The sequence below is a fragment of the Hylaeus volcanicus genome, chromosome 8 (assembly GCF_026283585.1).
Source record: "Hylaeus volcanicus isolate JK05 chromosome 8, UHH_iyHylVolc1.0_haploid, whole genome shotgun sequence".
In the NCBI taxonomy this organism is placed as follows: domain Eukaryota; kingdom Metazoa; phylum Arthropoda; class Insecta; order Hymenoptera; family Colletidae; genus Hylaeus; species Hylaeus volcanicus.
Genome location: NC_071983.1, coordinates 5276487 through 5295575, shown reverse-complemented (window position 1 = coordinate 5295575; position 19089 = coordinate 5276487). Strand labels below are relative to the sequence as shown.

Below are 19089 nucleotides of genomic sequence, written 5' to 3'. Positions count from 1 at the left end.
TATTTCTGCATTCAATTGAAAAAATTCATCCTATCGCGAATAGAAATGGTTAGAAATGTACGTCGGTAAGTTTAGGGTTAAGCTTTTTCTACGGTATTCCAACTAAACTCTTTATTAAGGTATAGTTTAATAAAGAATGTTTCGTTTCTGCAACCAAAACGAATCACTGTTTTCTTAAATTACTAGCTTATGTATAAGCTATGTTTGAAATTGGTGCACGGGATGAGTAACCGGAAGTAATTGTAATTAAATCAAATCAAGTTTGTCAGTCGATAAGTTGGTGAATCAGTAAATTGTGAATCGAATTTGATAATACTTTACCAACAACTAAAGGACTTTCTCGACGATTATCATTGAGAATTTGTTTATCTTTAAATCATGAAACGGTGTTTTAATATTATCGTACCATTATACTTCATGTGATATACTTTCACGTAAGCATCTAGCGTTTACTTGAGAATAAGTAGTACAGTTTAAAATTGATCAGCCAAATCCGGTTTAATCGGGTAAACGGACGCGTCGCGACTATTTCATTTGTTACATTCCAACGTAACATTAATTAGAGTAAAGAGGAAAATGCAACACGAAGAAGATATTTGTAAATCTACTCTGGTATCTTACAATGAGACTCCAGAAAAAGCACAAGGGACGCCACGAGATAGGGGTAAGCTTCAACGGCCATTTATATTATTCGTTGTGGGGATAATAGTAATCTCGTAATTAATGCGTAGGCTCCGACAGAAGAGAGATGATGAGATCGCGTTCGCAAGAATTTAAACGCAGAATTCATTATACTCCTCACAATAATCCTGACGAGTACCAAGTTACGCCACAAAGCAGCGGTACGTCCGTGAATAGAAGAATACGATGTTTACAAAACATAAGCTCTTTATACAGGGTGTTTCATGTTAGGCTATAAATGAATACATGGCATACAAGAACGTATGCCTACAATGCTTAAGAAACTTTGTTGCAGGATCGTCGAAGAATGATGCGAAGTTGCAAACTGAAATTTCTTCCGCTAAACGTAAATCTCAACAATCTCACAACGAGACTCTGGACAAGGTTCAGAAAACCTGTTCGAGTGGTAAATTCGTCGACACATTGATAGCGCAATGGTCAAAGCATATGGGAGTCCAGCCTCCTCAATTTCTGACGGCCGTTCGTACAATTCGATTCCAATTAAAGATAAAAGAAAAACAACTATTATCTCTTTTCTTTAAAACTGTTTCGATTCTACGTGCAGGAAAATCCGCTCGTGGAAGAATTGAAACGGAAATGCGCCATGGAGGAACGAAAGGTTCAAGTGCTGCATAGGAAACTGATGAGCGCGGAGGCGACTGTATCCTCGCTTTCAACTGCGCGTGATGCTGAAATACAAGCTAAAGAGGAAATATTGAGCAAGTAACGTACTATTTCTGTTGCTAATTTAAAAGAAGTCAAATGTACCGATCTAAGTGAGTCAGTGTACCATTATTGAGTTTTCAGTTTGAGTAGCGACTGGGAAACGATTACTGTATATTTAAACGAGATCTCGGAGAGTTTGAAGGGATTTCAACAGCACAAAGACAATTTGTCCTCGATGTACAACGACACTATTCTTATGCAACATGCAGCGATGAAGAAGTTGAAAGAGGAATTAAATAATATTAAATTAAAAGGTTTGCAACAATTTTATTTGTCTTTTCATTAGTGTATTTGTCGTTACTAGCTAAGCAGACTTTATTATATCTTTATACAGAAGAGGAACAAAGGAACATCGTTGCTGCGGCTGAAAGTAAAGTTGCGAATCAAGAAAAAATGTATGTATGTAAATTGCTTGTTAAACGATGCGTAATATAATTATTATGTTTTAAATTATTAGAATACAGGAATTGACGGCTAAGGAGACTGAATTGAAGAAAGAATGGGAGGATGTCGCAAGCGAAGCAATTTCGGAAAAGAATCGTTTAAATCAGATTTATACGGAAGAAAAATTGCAATTAATAAAGGTTCCAAATACAATATTTTCGGATGTTTTTCTACGCGCGCGTTAACTAATTAGATAAATAATTTTATTTAAGTAGGAAGACGTGTGTTATCTTGTTTTCAAACTAACAAAACAATTTCGTCCACGTTATATCGCTTCACGTTGTTATCGTAGGAACAATGGACACGTGAAATATATCGTAAACGATAATGATTTCAGGAACAAGAAAAACTCACGTCGGCGAACGAAGAATTACAACTACAATTAAAATTGATCACAGAAGAAAAGCAATATTTAACAGACTTATTTGAACGAAAAGAAAAAGAACTTTCGAAATTACAAGAAGAGATTCTTGCATGCAAGTGAGTACTTTCGCGAATTAATGATTTATACATTTAAAAATTAATGTCTCGATTTATGTTGCCAGGAATGAAAACGAGAATTTGGCACGTCAGAATACAGAATTAAATGTAAGATATGAGAAAATAATTGAAAAAGAAGCGGAATTGAGAAAACAATTAGAATCAAAAGTGAACGATGTACAGTACAATAACTTTTCATATATCAATAAACTAAAACCTATACGTAAAAATTAATAAATTTTTTTAAATAGGTCGATCGACTTCGAGAAAATTTAAATGCGAGGCAAGAAATAGAATCGAGTTTAGCTAAAGACCTTGATGTGATTGGAGATAAATATAACAAAATGCTAAATGATTTTATAAGCATGGAAAATAAATTAAAAGAAGCCGATGCTTATAATTCAAATCTTGAGAGATCCATGCTGGAGATGAAAAACAATAACGAAATCTTAAAGCACGAGAAAGAAAAGATACTTCTAATAAAACAGACAAAGATTCAGGTAGATTTTTAAGAACTAATTGCAATCGAAGAAATACATTTTTTAACGAATAAATTTAATTGGTTTTTGTTAAACAGGATTTAGAGAAATCAAATAGATTATTACAAGAAAAGTACGATAAGGAAATAAGTGTTTTGAAGAAAGACTTCGATACCAAACTAGCTACACAAAGTTCTGCTTTTCTAAAACTAAGTGAAACCTTAAACAAAATGACTCAAGAAAATCAGAATAAACCAGCGGAATATGATAATACGAAGGAAAATGAAAATAATGTGAAGGGAACGGAGCGATCAATTACGGAAGTTAATATGATAGATGCAAGTAGAATGTATGGTATAGGAAGTCAAAGAAAAACAAATCCAATTTCTGAAACAAAGCAGCCAAAATTTCAAAGTGAACAAAATATTGGTACACAAAAGATTGAACATAAAGATAAAGGTGAAACATTGAATCGGAAAGAAAAAGATGAATACAATTTTAATCTGAATGAAGTTAGTAGGAAGTTTGATAAAGTAAGTTTTAATTTGCGCATTCATACAAAATTTAACTTTATTTATTTATGGACCCCATTCAATTTCAGGTATTATCACCGTTGAAACAAGGAAAAAGGGAAAAACACGATTTGACTAAGGTGATGTTTTTCATTGTTACCTTACGTCAATTTATTTGGCTACTCTTTTGAATACAACATAAAAAGGCAACAATACTATTTTTATAGGTTTCCAATTCCACAGGAAATTACCTTTCTTCTGATCGAAGTGCAAATACAATGCAATCAAGTGAAGCATCACAGGTTAACCGACAGGAGGATGGCGAGGTATTATTTCTAAATAATATATTTCTATATTCTTTGTACACTAGCTATGCATTTGTAAAACCACATCTCATGACATAATTTGATTATCACTTTCTACAAATAGGAGTTTACGACACAGAAGAAAAAAATTTTTAAAACACGTAATATTGGCTTGAGGCAATATGGAGTTATACGAAAAACATATAAAAAGTGAAGTTCCCTGGATAATATTACGAATATGTATATTAATTTTTAAAAAACAGTAGTTAATGTGTGGAACAACAATAATTTTCTTTAATAAGAAATAACAAACATTTGTAACAATACATTAACATATTTATCAATAAAACATATGGAACACTTTCTAAATGAATACATGTTTCTTCCATTTTTGCATACATGTTGCACATATTTAACAAGTTATTTTATGTACTACATACATATTGGGCCCTCAGTTTGTGTTAAACTCCTAAATTGAGCGCAGCGTACATGTACTACGTTATGCTATACCTGAAAGCTACATAGTAGCGTTTAATAATTGAATCGTTTCATGTACAGGTATTCCAACTCAGATATAGCCTAAGAAGATGGTATTTATATTACATAATATGTGTATTAAAGTTTAATCGATTCATATATGTACTTCTTATTATTTATGCTTACATTTTGTATGCACTTCAGTTAATTGTTGAAGGATGAGGTAGCACAATCCCACTTCATTGACCTTTCTATAGCCATTTTCCACTTACAGTACCTCAAGTCTCGTTCTGAAATATAGATACATATAGGACCATGTACTTATATTCTTCTTCTTATATTATCAATATTGTTTAGAGAAATATTACCATCTTCTCCAATAGCAGGTGTGAACTTTGTGACTTGCGATGCATCCAGTTCATTAATATCAATAATACCGATACCAACGCCAGCTAGTATAGCGGCTCCTAACGCTGTTGTTTCCACCATATTGGGTCTTACTATAGAAAATTTATTTATTTATAACAAATGATTTTATATAAATGAAGACTGACACATACCAACATTTATTCCAACGAGATCCGCTTGTAGTTGCATGAGCAAATTATTTACAGTCATTCCACCATCGACTAATAACGTAGTTAATTTCGTTCCAGAATCTTTTACCATTGCTTCCAAAATATCTCTTGTTTGAAAACAGACAGCTTCTAACGCTGCTCGAACAATATGAAAGTCCTGTGTATCTTCGGTGATACCACATATTACTCTAATGAATCGTAACATGTGGTGTACAATATCAAAAAGCAATAATAACCATTTATTTAAATATTACTACTGAAGTATATTTACCCCCGCGCATCCTGTTGCCAATAAGGTGCATATAAACCAGAGAATGCAGGTACAAAATACACGTCTCCAGAAGAACTTACACTTTCTGCCATCTCCTGCACCTGACTAAAGTTACTGAAGAGTTGCAGATTATCTCGCAACCATGATAAGGCTGCTCCGGCGACGGCAACAGAGCCTTCTAACGCATAACTTGCTGGAGATTTACCGATTTTATAAGCAATAGTTGTTATAAGTCCGTGATGTGAATCTACTTTCTGACATAATTAAACGATTAAATTAACAAATAACAGGTTGAAATTTTATGAATTGATTTTCAATGATCTTAACGGCCTGATAGTAAAAGATGGATACGTACGATGTTTCCGGTATTATAAAGTAGAAAACAACCAGTTCCATAAGTGGCTTTTGCTTGTCCAGGCTTTAAACATAATTGACCAAGTAAAGCTCCTTGTTGATCACCTATACACTATATGTGCAAAAAAAACATAATTTGTATAAGTCAGTTTTCAACTAAAAATATGACTTGAATAATTTACCCCAGCTATAGGTACACCAGCAAGGACTTCAGGGTTTGAGACTATTCCATATACTTCGGAACTAGATCGTATTTCAGGTAGAATGTGATGTGGAATTCCAAAAAATCGACACAACAAAGGATCCCACTTTAGCGTTTCTATGTTCATCAACATGGTACGAGATGCATTTGAAACATCTGTTACATGTAATGAACCTTTCGTAAGATTCTGTAGATTACAGAAAAATTATACAGATTATACAATACAACTATTGTAATCGTACGGTAAATATACAGACAAAAGTAAATTAATTGATGTACCCAAATGAGCCATGTGTCAATTGTTCCAAAAGCACATTTCTCTGCATCTACAGCTTGTTTGACACGTGGTATATTGTCAATAAGCCAACGTATTTTAAGAGCACTGAAATATGGAGACATTGGAAGTCCACAAAGTGGTTTTAAATAATTTTGGTTTCTTGTTTTATTAGGTATACTATCTAATATATCTTCCAAAGTTGTAGTTGTTCTCATATCATGCCACACTGTAATATTAACATTAATTATTTAATACATATAAATATCATGAATAATATTTAAATACTAGACTATATACTTTACCAATTGCATTGTGCAATGGTTCTCCTGTTTCTTTATCCCATACTAAAGTAGTTTCTCTCTGATTAGTGATCCCAACAGCTTTGATATTCGATGCATTTAAGCCAATGTCGTGTAACTTTTCTATTGCCTTTTTTATACACTCTCTGACAGCTTGTAAGATCTCTTTTGGGTCTTGTTCTACCCATCCTTCTTGTGGACATCTTTGCTTAATCTCAATTTGATGCGATGTCACTACTTTCCCACGTAATACGTCAAATATCTAAGTACAACAAAATATTTGCCAAAAGTATTGCCAAAATATTTACAAATTTTTGTTATATAATGAGTTAAGAAAAATATTCATACAAAATACAAAATGACGTTTGATTTTTAATTATAATATGTATTATAAAACAAATGTAATCATTTAGCTATTGTTCGAGTAAGGTTCAAACTCCATTCAGATATCTTTAGTGGTTGTCCATTATTTTCGTGAAGTTTATATGTAAATATGAGAAAAGCAAATGTTTACTTACTAAAAATCTGGCGCTGCTTGTACCTTCGTCTATCGCTCCTATGAGCGGTACCGAAGGATTAATACTTTCGGGCATATTTTTTTCTTCCTTAGACGTCAGAACTCAAAAAAGCATTTGACTGTATTTGAAAGATGACCTACGCTTAACCTTCGTCCTAACCAGTTATGTAACGATTCAATTAAATATAAATTTTGATTAGTATTTTCTTTTCTTTTATGCCTGGCTTTACTAATCACAATTAAATATTACTCGGTACGATGCTCTACAAATAGTGAGGGAACAATAAAAATATAAAAACAATTACAAGCTTTATTGCAATTTGACAACTTATATCATTACTTATCTATGGCTTATCTTACGGATTATATCTTAAAACTGGCATGTGATGATGTGATTTAAAAATTTCATACAATGAAAATACATAAAATAACCGATAACGTTCGACGTGTTACAAAAGCATTAACATTACAATTGATTACAATAAATACAGGACACGTGATGAATGCTTGCAGTTTACAACGTATTCAAAATGCTCATAGAAAAATAAGTATCAACGGATAGCATAAAAATTAAATTTGAATAAAAGGAAATACAAATAAAGAAATTTTATTCTCATTTGGATTTAAAGTTGTACTCGTATTTATTAGCGGTTAGTTAAAAGTAATTATGTAATTGATCTTAAATATTTAATCAGGTGTGTGTATGTTTGAAGAGTTGTGTAGAATTTTATTATTCGTGTTATTTTGTGTACTGAATGCTTCCAAATGCTTCTTAGAAACTATTGGATACTCGATATTTTAATTTAAGTTTTTTTCATTGTTAATATATCAGAAATCTTGGAATCTGAAACGCAAAACCAACTAAATTTTTAATAAACACTTGTCGATCTGCTATGGGCTAAAATAGAAACGAAAATTATAAAATAGCGGTCGTTTGAAGAAAAATAGTGAATTTTATTAGAAAAGTCGATGGTCTATTATCAGTAACTAAAGACAATTGCGGATATTGCGAATACTAAAGTTTGCTCTGTAGAAAATCAAGTCTTAATGAAGCTATACAAAAGTTCAAGTTAATAATTGTAAATGATAATTGTAAGATGTTAAAAAATAGTATAATCTATTCGATGGAAGTATAGATGCAACCAGTGATGGGCAAAACCCTAGGATTCGAATAAATCTGAAGTTTGCCGATATGTTTGTCTCTTTTCCTTCTTTGGAAAATGTTCTAAAGAGGAAAGGAGATAGACATATCGGCAAACTTCAGATTTATTCGAAGCCTACGGTTATGCCCATCACTGGATGCAACCATGCAACTTTGCTAGTTTTTTTTGCACCGCAGGGTTTGCAACAAAGATCCCCCTTGTTATCCCTATATTATAGTAAGTTTCTGCAACAGAGATGTATTTATCTCATTTCACTTTGCGTTACCGGTAAGGAAAGACGTACGTTTGTGGAAGTAGTGGACAATTACTTGCTCGATGATAATTGAATTAGATTAAGTGCTGACCAGTGCCTAATACGCGTGGATTTTCTAATGTTTCAGGCAAATCACTGTTAAACTGGCTTCGTAATACGCATTTATTACTTGGCCGGATTTCTTTATTACGGTAGAGTGAGTATCGTTTCGTGATATATCGTGATTGTCCATACGAATTTGTTCGCCTCTCTCTTTCCTCTGTCTCTCGCTCTATCTTTTTCTTTCATTCTGTGTTTCTGCCTCCGAACATAACGGCATTAGCCTTGGATTACGGGTGTATCATATATTTCGTTATAGAAATTCACGAGCACTATTTTCGTTCCGTGAAACGTGCATACGTTCGTTTCGGGTGAGGTTAGCGATAGTGTGACGTGTCAAGTGAATACTTCATTCCATATGGTGGTCACTGCCTCAATCACTCGGCTGGTCATTGACATGCTGGCATTTAACTTGAATATGTTTTGTTCGTCTCCCGTTTAGGATAATTGTTACAACTACTTAATGCCAGTCGTCATTTTTAATCGCACGCATCGAGTACAAAATCATTGATCGTAATTTACATACAGAGAGTGCCAGTAAACGGAGTTTTACACTGCGGATATAGCATGACTATCGATTCTCATTAAAATTTTTCGTACCTTTCGTTTCTTTTTTTCGGAATTTTTTTGTCATGACGATTACACGTCACTATTCCTCGGTATTGTCGAAGGATTTGATTTAATTAATAAAACGATAATGTAAGAATGGAATGTATACTTGAGATTTATTCGATTTATCTAAAACACGTATCGCGAGTATAAATATTAATAAACGTTGTGCAATGAAAAAGATGATGCCTTTGAATATTTCAAATTTCTTTATATTCCCAAAACCAAGTCATTGTTGATGAATATTGTCCATAACATGTTATACTCTATTTGCAATGTATATACAATAGGAAACCAAAGATTTTCTTTAGAGTTTAACATACATTGGTATATATCATAGTGCTACTGTAAGGACTTGGCACGAAACAGGACAACCCCATCATGCAGCAGCAGTCAGTAATGGAAGAAGGAACGGCCTATGAGCCACCTACCTACGATGAGACATTCCCAGTTCTTCCCGAGTCAGCCAGTTCAAGTTCTGGAAAATTGAATATTTTCTCCATAAATAACAATTTACAAGTTGGATGTGTTACTATCACACAGGTATAAATTATTTATACTTTAAATATTTTGGTATATGTATAAATTCGTTTTTGTAAATTTTTATTTTTGTCTTGTAACCCTATTTAGATGTTTCGTGTTCCTGGGGAAGAACGCAAGTTTGATCATAGCGACAAGTTTGGCGAACGTGAATCTATACGTACGTGTAAAACAATAATGAAAGAGACAAATACGATCATTGAAATAGCATCGTCGAAAGATCAATCTCTTACATTCCTGATAACTGGCAAACAAAACCAAGTTTTGGAAGCCAAGCGCCGAATTTTAACAACATTTCAGACTCAGGTTTGATTTAAAACTAAAATCTGGCGTAACATCGTATTTTGTAAATATTTTGATACTTCTAATATGTCATCATAGGCGAGTAAACTAATTAGCATTCCTAAGGACCACCATCGTTGGATTCTTGGAAAGCAGGGACAGCGTCTTAAAGATTTGGAAAAGACAACTGCTACAAAAATAAATGTTCCACCTGTGCAAGATCAATCAGATACGATAGTAATCACAGGAACTAAAGAAGGGATAGAGAAAGCTGAGCATGAAATTAGAGTAATTTCAGACGAACAGGTTAGCGAGTAACTATTCTTCTATCGAATTACAGTATATTAAGAAAATAATACATATACCGGTTCGTATTATAGTCGAGGAAGGCGTTTGAACGAGTATCTGTGCCAAAAATATATCATCCCTTTATTCATGGTGCGCATAATGAGAATCTCAATGCCATGATGGCAGAAACTGGAGCTCGAATTAATATTCCTCCTGCATCTGTACAAGAAGATGAAATAACCATTGCTGGTGAAAAAGAAGGTGTGCTTGCAGCAAAGCAAAAGATTGAAGCCATCTATAGAGATATGGTAAGACTTTTCGAAATAAATATTATGTCGTATGTTTCGTATATTTCGGAATTAAAGTTGTGTTTTTAATTTAGGAAAAAAGGTGTACTACGGTGTCTGTTGAAGTTCCGAAATCGCAGCACAAATATGTTATCGGTCCTCGTGGTAGTACAATAGCAGAAATATTACAAGTAACGGGTGTAAGCGTGGAAATGCCTGCGTCAGATTCACCTACGGGAACTATTACTCTTCGAGGACCTCAAGAAAAGCTTGGTCAAGGTAGTATTCTAATGTACAGATGTATATTTTTACCAGATAAAAATATTAATGCATATATTGCCTATTGCAGCATTGAATAAAGTGTACGAGAAGGCAAACAGCGTTCGCACGGCTGTAGTAAAAGCGCCTGTTTGGATCCATAAATATATAATAGGACGGAAGGGTGTCAATATTAAACGTATTACACAAGAAATGCCAAAAGTGAATGTAGAGTTTACTGGGAAGGAAGATAAAATTAAAATTGAAGGCCCACCTGAAGAAGTAGAGAAAGCACAAAATGAACTCCAGTTAATGGCTAGCGATCTTATTGCTAAACTCACTTTTACAGAATTAAATGTTGATCCCAGATTTTATAAACATATTATTGGAAAAAATGGATGTAATGGTAAGGCTCGTTAATATTTAATTTTTATACCAAAGCTATTGGATTCCCGTGACTAGATCACGTACTTGAATGCATGTTATATGTATATCGTTTTTCTCTATAGTGAACCGTGTGAAAGAAGGAACAGGTGTTGTTATTAACATTTCTGAGAACGATGGCAGTAACATCATCCGTATTGAAGGAAATCTCGCTGGTGTAATGAAAGCTCAAACGGTTCGTAAATTTACTTATTATGTGTATATTATAAATAATATACACTTTAAACTTTGCTTTTTTTCGTTTATTATAGGAATTGGTGGAAATGGTGAAAAAATTAGAGAATGAAAAAGAAAAAGATGTAATAATAGATCATCGTTATTATCCTAGTATTATCGGCAATAAGGGAGATAATATTAAAGAAATCCGAGATAAGTTTAATCAAGTACAGATTACTATTCCTGGTCCAGGTATGTAGCATGATATATGCAATAACTAGAACTCGGATTTATGCCAGGTACAAACATTTGAAAGACCTCGGCCCTTGTTGGCATTTAGCCAATGGGAGCTCGGTGTGCATTTTTAGAGTGCAGGTCGCATCTCGCAGTTTGCATTGTTATGTACCCTCGTTCTTTTAAATTATGTAAAAAATTAAAATATGGATAATGAAAAAATTAATTCATGAAAACAGAAATTATTGCATCATGTTTCACATGAAATTACTAAAAACATGATTTTTTTGTAGGCGAAAAGGGAGACATAGTAAAAATTAGAGGGCCTAAAGAAGATGTAGATAAGTGCCATAAGTATTTAATGAAGTTGGTAAAAGAGCTAAATGAAAATAATTATGTACTAGAGGTTCCCATTTTTAAACAGTTCCATAAATTTGTAATTGGTAAAGGCGGAGTAAATATTCGTAAGGTTCGTATACGGAAAAATACTAGAAACCAAATTCGATCATTTTAAAATGAACATTGCTTGGATTTTTTCCGTTCATTTTCTTTTGGCCATTTAGATCAGAGAGGAAACGCAAACAAAGATAGATTTGCCTGCTGAAGGCGAGAAAAGTGATGTCATAACTATCACAGGGAAAAAAGAAAACGTAGAAAAAGCTAAAGAAATGATTCAAAAAATACAAAATGAACTGGCCAACATTATTACGGATGAAATAGTAATTCCACCAAAGTTTTACAATTCCCTTATTGGTACTGGTGGGAAACTGATTCATTCTATTATGGAAGATTGTGGTGGCGTTGCAATTAAATTTCCTACCGCGGAAAGTCGAAGTGATAAGGTACAACAAATTTTATATGTTAGAATTAAAATGGTTGATATCATATTTGCATGATATAACCTATTATATTTAGGTGACTATTAGAGGGCCAAAAGAAGATGTTGAAAAGGCAAAGCAGCAGTTGCTTGAACTCACAAATGAAAAGCAATTGTCCAGTTACTCGGCTGAAGTTCGTGCCAAAGTACAACATCATAAGTTTCTTATTGGAAAAAATGGTGCCAATATTAAGAAGGTCTATATTCAAATTGATTAATCGTGTATGTAATCCTGGATAATCATATGTTAATCTCAACCATATTTTATTTTTCTCAGATAAGGGAGTCCACTGGAGCACGTATCGTATTTCCAACCGAAGATGATCAAGATAAAGAAGTGATTACTATTATGGGAAGAAAAGAGGCTGTTGATAAAGCTAAGGCTGAATTAGAAGCCACAATCAAAGAAATCGTAAGAATTTCTATTACATTTAATTGTTTAAATGTATCTTATCGGCCACATGAATTAAGTGCTTTTGCTTTTTCAACCTGTAGGACAACATTACCGAAGGTGAAATCCGCATAGATCCAAAGCACCACAGACATTTTGTAGCCCGCAGGGGTGGGGTATTGCATCGTATAGCTGACGAGTGCGGGGGTGTGCAAATTTCTTTCCCTAGAGCTGGCGTAGATAGCGACCGCGTAACTTTGAAGGGATCGCACGAATGTATAGAGGCAGCGAAACAACGAATGCGAGAAATCGTGCAAGAATTGGTAACTTTTTAAATCTATATTCGTGTTATTTCGGTAGGTACTTACGAATTGCATGTATTTATTGCATTACGTAGGAATCGATGGTAACCGAAGAATGCATAATACCTCAAAAGCATCATCGTACAGTCATGGGTGCGAAAGGACGTAAAGTGCAAATGATCACGTCCGAATATGACGTACAAATTAAATTTCCAGATCGTGACATATATGGTTCGTACAAGTCACTTCGTTTCATGGACATAACATATAAGAAGATTTTTATAAATATGTATGTATTTTAGATGAACACCGAGCTACGGAAGAAATGAATGGTGAGAATGGAGAAGTTGCGGAATCTATTCCTGCCTGTGATATTATACGCATTACTGGACAACCGGAAAACGTTGCAGCAGCTAAACAAGCGTTGCTTGATCTTGTACCGATTACAATAGAGGTTAGTTTTTTTTATCGAAAGTTTGAAATACTAACTAACTTTATAATCGAATATCAAACAAAAACGAATTATGTCAACTTCAGGTAGAGGTACCGTTCGACCTTCATCGTTCTATAATAGGACAAAAAGGTCGCGACGTGCGAGAATTAATGAGTACATATGATGTGCATATCACCTTATCTCCAGCGGAAGAGAAACTTGATTACATTAAAGTATGTATAGTTGCATCAAATTAATATACTTCGACACCAAAGAATAATTGTATCTTCTCCTATTAGATTTCTGGAACGACTTCATGCGTCGAAAATGCAAAACAAGCTATTCTCGATAAATGTAAATCGTTGGAAGCCGAACGGCAAGACAGAGCTCTGAAGTCATTCGAATTGAAGGTAACATTATTTATTATCGTTATAAATTATTTTTATGAAAAATAATACCGCCACCAAAGCGCACGAAATTAAATACTAATTTTGTTTGATCGTAGATCGAAGTTGAACCAGAGTATCATCCAAAAATAATTGGACGGAAGGGAGCCGTGATTAATAAAATACGTAGCGACCATGATGTTCAGATTAACTTTCCACGTAAAGGTGATCCCGAAGAACATATCATTACAATCACCGGCTATGAAAAAAATGCTTACAGCGCGCGAGATGATATCATGAAAATTGTTAACGAATTAGTAAGTTTACCTAGTTTGTGAGAATGCATATCTTAATTTCTAATAACACAATTATTAATAACATTTCATTTTGATTATAATTTAGAACGGTTTAACAAAAGACGAAGTGAATATAAATGCTGCTGTACATTCGCGTTTAATTGGTTCAAAAGGTAGAAATATTCGTAAAATAATGGATGAATTTAAAGTCGACATTAAATTCCCGAGAAAAACTGATCCCGACCCTAATATTGTGACGATCGTGGGTACGGAGGATAACGTAGCTGACGCAAAGGATCGTTTATTGAATTTAGCTGAAGAATATGTAAGTATTATAAAGTAAATATATTCTTTACTGCTTAGAAGGAACTGCTCTATCAAGCTATTTAATCATCGTTCAATTTTAGATTCAAGATGTTTTGGAGAATGAATATCGTGAAAGTTTACGTTCACCTCAACGTGATGAAAGAAATTCTGGAAATTCTGGTTTCGTCGTGAAAGGGGGGCCTTGGGAACAGCAACAACAAAGCGCCCCGAACACAGCCAGTGTCGAAGAATTTCCACAATTCGCCGGGTACTCTCATGTACCTGTGACCAATCCAGATGGTCCGTGGGGTGTCAAACGTTAAAATTTTTAATTCAGTAAAATCGATGAAACGTATAAGGTAATAACGTATAATAACTTTCCTCTGACAAACAATACAAAAGGGTACACACATTAGTGCTAGGTGGTTCCCTGTTCCATTACTGATGTTGCTGCATACGACCTGGCCACTCTATTGGACTCTGATACTGGTTTACTACATAACGTTTGACGATGGTGTTTATATTTACAGTTCATATACCAATATCCTATGTATCTGTAACAGTAACGCATGATATTTTAAGTTTATTGCCATGTTAGGTACACACACACATACGTACATAGATACATACATACAGTCAGACACAAGACGATGGACGATTATCATTCGTAACGAAACATCTAATTTCATGAGTTTTATTTCTGCTGATATGCCTTTCAGGTACAGATATGTTGTACTTAAGACTGTGGCTTCGTAGGAACTAATTTTTGTGTGTATTATATATTTCTCAGATTGTCTCTAACCGTATAGATTGCGTGGCTAAACGTTCTAACCGTTTAACCGGGCATAATATTTTGTTAATTTATTTATATTTTTTTGTACATAAATTGCATTTTTTTGTTGTGTTGGACTTAAGTGGAATCGATTTCGAACCACATCACGATATTAGAGTCTATACAAAACTTTTGTGAAACGTGAAGCTTTAAGGTCTTTCTAAGGAAAACGTTCCTAGATATAATTTCCTGCTTTTTTAAGTAGCTAGTATAATAATAAGGTCGCTTTGTACTCCTGAAATTGCCAGTGCTCTATAAAGCGGACAAATCTGCCAACAAACTAAGCGGTCATGTATATTATTGAATACTGGATTTAAGAAAAGCAGAAGCGTTTAGTAGCGACGAATACACATTGGGGGAACATAATCTTTAGAAGGCCTTGATATTTTTGTACTGCGTTTATGCAGTTATCAATGACGAGACACAGGATCATTGGCGTCATTAATGGGAAAGAATCATGAATATTTGTAATTTAAAAGCTATGCGTAATCTTCTTTGAACAGCCGATTTTATTTATTCTTTCTATTTTACTGTTTGCTCTATGATGTGCAAATTTTTGCATTCTACTATTTATGAGGCCAACTAGCTAAGAAAAAGATATTCGGTTCAAGTGCCTTGTCTATTTTCTTCGAGACAGCTCATTTCAATTGTTGGAGGAATGTGAATATTAGATTATATATAAATATAATTATATATATAAATATATGTATGTATACACGTATATAAATAATGATAATAATTATATTACTATAAATATATATAATCGATATATGATAGACATTGTACTACAGGTACAATAATATTACTACTATCACGAAAATAAAATAATAGATCATGTATACAGAAATTCACTTATATTTTTTAGATTTACAGTAATTTTTATAAAACTACTTGGTACGACGACCTACATGTCATCTCCAATGCATGATTTATACAAGAACGCCAGAAATAGCGGTCGTAATATGCTTAGTTTTGGCTAAGAATTTAATAGATGCTGTGCATGAATGTACCTTTTCTAATGAATTATAAATACGAAATACTGTAATTACAAAATAATATTCTCTGTACACATAATGTCATAATACATGAATTCGATTGTAACAATATATACATAATTAATCTATTGTTAAAGCAATGAATTTCTTCCTCCTTATGTATTGTTTGGGTTATTTTTTATTTTTTTAGTGTTATTCTAATGATAAGTTTTTTTTTTCATATTTTTATTTTAGTTCATACTTATCACGTATATGCGGTAGTTCTAACATTTTTAATTGTCTTACAAATCCTTCGTTTGGTTTAATGCAATGTCTTATTTTTTTCACTTCGCCGTATGCATTATCGTACGATAACTTTTTAGAAAGCATTAGGTAAGAAATAACAATTGTCGGTGAGCGAGATACACCAGCATTGCAGTGTACGAGAATATTTTCACAGCGATTTTTGTCTATGATCTTAATACATTTTTCTATTGACACAGATATATCGGACTCTGGTAAATCTAACAAATCGCAATAGTAATACCTGATGTTATCAAACTTGACCGCCGCTTCGATACCAATACTTAGAATATTACGAATTTTATGTTGCCGTAAAATGTTTATATCTGTAACGGGGTCTTGTGAACTTAGAAATAGTCCTGGTAATATACATGCAATCTGTAAATCGGGTTTGTCATCTATAACAAACGGTGTCCCGGGAGGTAATTCTTTCTTTTCTCCATTAGCTTCTTCGTATCTTTGACCGAGCGAGTCTGTTACAATAGTTGTACAAGATCTTAAATGTAATTTTTTAGTCTTTATTAACTTTTCCAAATTCATTGTTAAATGAATAACTTCTATTTTTAAATATACAGTACACTTTTTCAGTTATATAGCTGACACTACTATTTTACTATCGACAGACTTTTCCTCAACTTTTATGGTATGTGTTTCTATATCTTCTTGACAGTACTCCACATTAGCAAGGAATAGACCACATGGTGGAGCTGACATTAAATGAGAAGGCCAATTGTGATGGCCAGGTACTTGTAACATAGTAACTATGTCTTTTTCTGTTATCACTCCTAGACCTAAGCTAATTAAAGAACCTACTATTCGTCTAACCTGTAATAAATTAATTTGGTGACAATATATGTGATTAGCATGACTATTTTTATTACATACCTGGCGATATAAGAATCCTTTTGATCTAAATATAATATTCCAATACTTAAAATTTTGTGAGAAAGGGTCCAGTGGCATAAATGGTCGACCTTTCTTTAGGATTAATTTGTCTATGACCCGTACATAATTGATTGGTTCGTCAGTATGTTTTCGTGCACTGAATGTTTGGAAATCTTTTTTTCCAAAGAAAAGTTGCATTCCATGTTTTAATCTTTCTATATCAAAATTTTCTGATCTAATGAAATGTATGTGTATAAAAATGTAAAATATCGCTTACAATAAAATAAGTATATTTCCAATAAAAATTTAAGTAGTACCGAATGGTAGAGGAATACAGCTTCTCTGTTATAGGTATTCTGTGTTCATTATAATCCTTGGCTACCACAAGTCTATAAATATAAGTTCTAGATTTTGCAAAACGTCTAGCATGAAAGTTGCTTGTCACAGGAGTAAAGTCCAAAAGTCTTAAAGCAACATATTAATTTATTAGAAATTAGTAAAGACCAAAAGATATAATGTCAAACCATGAATTACCTAATATCATGATCACAGTTAACCAAGTAACGATTTACAAATCTGAGTACATCATCAGAAGTATACGTAACATTGTTCTTGTTTTCCAAGTCAACATGAGCTGCACTACACAACGCATGTACACCAGCATCTGTCCTATAATTTATAAAAAGTATTGTGGAAATCTAAGTATTTTAAGATCTGACTAAGTAATGTATATAAACAGTCAATTTGAATTAAAAGTGATTCACCTGCTAGAAAGACTTATTTTGGGCCAAATTGTATACTTTGGAAGTAATGATGCAAAAGCACATTCTAAAGCTCCTTGAATAGTATCTGGGTCTTGTAGATTACGGTCAGTTCGGAGTACATTTTTTTGCAGTCCCCTAAAGTCAAAAGTAGTTAATATAGAATTGATGAAGGTACGTGTATATTTTTTTACTGTACCTGTATTGCGTACCGAGGTAAGAAAACCTAAAAAAGTATCTGACCATATTGTCTTTGTAGGTGAAACGGAAAATTGGCAGAAAATGTTAATGTATTAAAACCATTCAGTGTCAATAAATATTAATTGAAATATGCACGAGTTTTCCAAAATCCAACCAGTTTTCTGGCGTTATTAGATTATCTACCTACATGTGCGGGTGCACAACAAATTTGTGGCGCCATCGGTGGGAAAACGTTCAAGTTTGTCCTTGAATTTTCACTAAAAACTTGGGCCTTTTTCCACGGATGGCGCCACCAGCTGTCATGGTCGTTGCCATCTAGCGTTGAAAAGATCGAACTAATTTTCGGAGTTTGATCAGCGCCTCTATCGGGAAAATGCTCAAGTTTGTCGTAAAATAGTTCCTCTTTTTACTGGTAGATGGCGCTATTTACAGTATTTTTTTTTACCGACCTGTCGATACGTTACCATCATGTCGGTAAATGACACTGCTAATGGCGCCATCTAGCAGTAAAAATTCCTATTCCAGTATAGTAAAGTCTGTATATATGTATTATTTTTTTTTTTTTAATAAACGCCAAACAAACAACAAATTTTAGTTCGACCTTCTCACCGCGAGATGGCGATACCGTAGTTTGGTGCGAAATTCAATGTTTTTTAACAACAACAAAATTGAACGATCAATGAGAATTAACAATATTTCTCGCAGGTTTGTGTAAAACATTGTAATGCAAAACTGGCACTAAACCACTCAATTATGTTAATACTAATTTTAGTGCCAGTGACAACACTGATACCTTTTAATTAATTATTCTTTATTTTTCTTAAATGCATAATTGTTTGTTCTTAAATCATTATCCAAAGGATTCAGTATCGATTAATGTACCTTCATGGAGCTATAATTTAGTATCAACCGACAAATCATTATTAT

At 33.4% G+C, this 19089-nt stretch overlaps 5 protein-coding genes across 6 annotated transcripts; 2 read left to right on the top strand and 3 right to left on the bottom strand.

Moving 5' to 3' along the window:
• The first annotated feature begins 132 nt into the window (after window positions 1-132).
• LOC128881411 (nucleoprotein TPR-like) lies at window positions 133-3889 on the top strand. The gene is made up of 14 exons (XM_054132430.1): window positions 133-664; window positions 732-842; window positions 977-1161; window positions 1247-1404; window positions 1489-1661; window positions 1742-1802; window positions 1865-1991; window positions 2189-2331; window positions 2397-2508; window positions 2583-2831; window positions 2909-3343; window positions 3412-3462; window positions 3550-3648; window positions 3752-3889. Exons 1-14 carry the CDS (start codon window positions 577-579, stop codon window positions 3839-3841), a joined length of 2082 nt encoding a protein of 693 aa, XP_053988405.1. The 5' UTR covers window positions 133-576; the 3' UTR covers window positions 3842-3889.
• Window positions 3890-3893: 4 nt separating this feature from the next.
• LOC128881412 (glycerol kinase) lies at window positions 3894-7144 on the bottom strand. Its single transcript, XM_054132431.1, has 11 exons — window positions 6963-7144; window positions 6604-6865; window positions 6089-6347; window positions 5789-6012; window positions 5490-5696; window positions 5309-5419; window positions 4954-5207; window positions 4665-4870; window positions 4473-4604; window positions 4291-4394; window positions 3894-4206 (listed from the first exon to the last, which is right to left on the bottom strand). The coding sequence occupies exons 2-10, from the start codon at window positions 6676-6678 to the stop codon at window positions 4309-4311; spliced, it is 1554 nt and encodes a 517-aa protein (XP_053988406.1). The 5' UTR covers window positions 6679-6865; window positions 6963-7144; the 3' UTR covers window positions 3894-4206; window positions 4291-4308.
• Window positions 7145-8059: 915 nt separating this feature from the next.
• Window positions 8060-16162, top strand: LOC128881409 (vigilin). Of its 2 annotated transcripts, XM_054132427.1 has the most exons (22): window positions 8060-8214; window positions 9067-9269; window positions 9357-9572; window positions 9648-9854; window positions 9929-10144; window positions 10219-10402; window positions 10473-10787; window positions 10891-11000; window positions 11077-11233; window positions 11509-11684; window positions 11779-12057; window positions 12131-12289; window positions 12370-12504; window positions 12588-12806; window positions 12881-13016; window positions 13088-13239; window positions 13323-13451; window positions 13518-13628; window positions 13724-13921; window positions 14007-14225; window positions 14308-14565; window positions 14623-16162. In XM_054132427.1, exons 2-21 carry the CDS (start codon window positions 9108-9110, stop codon window positions 14527-14529), a joined length of 3702 nt encoding a protein of 1233 aa, XP_053988402.1. In that variant the 5' UTR covers window positions 8060-8214; window positions 9067-9107; the 3' UTR covers window positions 14530-14565; window positions 14623-16162. The 2 variants fall into 2 exon arrangements, with proteins under 2 accessions (XP_053988402.1, XP_053988401.1); XM_054132426.1 differs by having other exon boundaries at window positions 14308-16162.
• On the bottom strand, window positions 16076-16855 carry LOC128881418 (dual specificity protein phosphatase 19). The gene has a single exon (XM_054132437.1). The coding sequence runs from the start codon at window positions 16853-16855 to the stop codon at window positions 16259-16261; it is 597 nt and encodes a 198-aa protein (XP_053988412.1). The 3' UTR covers window positions 16076-16258.
• A 48-nt stretch (window positions 16856-16903) lies between these two features.
• LOC128881417 (tRNA pseudouridine synthase-like 1) lies at window positions 16904-18377 on the bottom strand. Its single transcript, XM_054132436.1, has 6 exons — window positions 18161-18377; window positions 17965-18099; window positions 17735-17869; window positions 17518-17664; window positions 17201-17435; window positions 16904-17140 (listed from the first exon to the last, which is right to left on the bottom strand). Exons 1-6 carry the CDS (start codon window positions 18205-18207, stop codon window positions 16904-16906), a joined length of 936 nt encoding a protein of 311 aa, XP_053988411.1. The 5' UTR covers window positions 18208-18377.
• Between the last annotated feature and the right edge of the window lie 712 nt (window positions 18378-19089).

What these genes read in the sequence shown, in the direction of transcription:
- LOC128881417 (XM_054132436.1), bottom strand. Translation starts at nt 18,207, where the DNA reads ATGGTCAGATACTTTTTTAGGTTTTCTTACCTCGGTACGCAATACAG. An exon ending in CTGTATTCCTCTACCATTCG is followed by an intron (nt 17,436 to 17,517) that starts GTACTACTTAAA and finishes ACATTTCATTAG; the next exon opens with ATCAGAAAATTTTGATATAG. An exon ending in AAGGATTCTTATATCGCCAG is followed by an intron (nt 17,141 to 17,200) that starts GTATGTAATAAA and finishes AATTTATTACAG; the next exon opens with GTTAGACGAATAGTAGGTTC.
- LOC128881411 (XM_054132430.1), top strand. Translation starts at nt 577, where the DNA reads ATGCAACACGAAGAAGATATTTGTAAATCTACTCTGGTATCTTACAAT. An exon ending in AGTTACGCCACAAAGCAGCG is followed by an intron (nt 843 to 976) that starts GTACGTCCGTGA and finishes ACTTTGTTGCAG; the next exon opens with GATCGTCGAAGAATGATGCG. An exon ending in TAGAATCAAAAGTGAACGAT is followed by an intron (nt 2,509 to 2,582) that starts GTACAGTACAAT and finishes TTTTTTAAATAG; the next exon opens with GTCGATCGACTTCGAGAAAA.
- LOC128881412 (XM_054132431.1), bottom strand. Translation starts at nt 6,678, where the DNA reads ATGCCCGAAAGTATTAATCCTTCGGTACCGCTCATAGGAGCGATAGAC. An exon ending in CTGGTGTACCTATAGCTGGG is followed by an intron (nt 5,420 to 5,489) that starts GTAAATTATTCA and finishes TTGCACATATAG; the next exon opens with TGTATAGGTGATCAACAAGG. An exon ending in TGGCAACAGGATGCGCGGGG is followed by an intron (nt 4,871 to 4,953) that starts GTAAATATACTT and finishes ACGATTCATTAG; the next exon opens with AGTAATATGTGGTATCACCG.
- LOC128881409 (XM_054132427.1), top strand. Translation starts at nt 9,108, where the DNA reads ATGCAGCAGCAGTCAGTAATGGAAGAAGGAACGGCCTATGAGCCACCT. An exon ending in GCGGAGTAAATATTCGTAAG is followed by an intron (nt 11,685 to 11,778) that starts GTTCGTATACGG and finishes TTGGCCATTTAG; the next exon opens with ATCAGAGAGGAAACGCAAAC. An exon ending in GAGAAATCGTGCAAGAATTG is followed by an intron (nt 12,807 to 12,880) that starts GTAACTTTTTAA and finishes TGCATTACGTAG; the next exon opens with GAATCGATGGTAACCGAAGA.
- LOC128881418 (XM_054132437.1), bottom strand. Translation starts at nt 16,855, where the DNA reads ATGAATTTGGAAAAGTTAATAAAGACTAAAAAATTACATTTAAGATCT.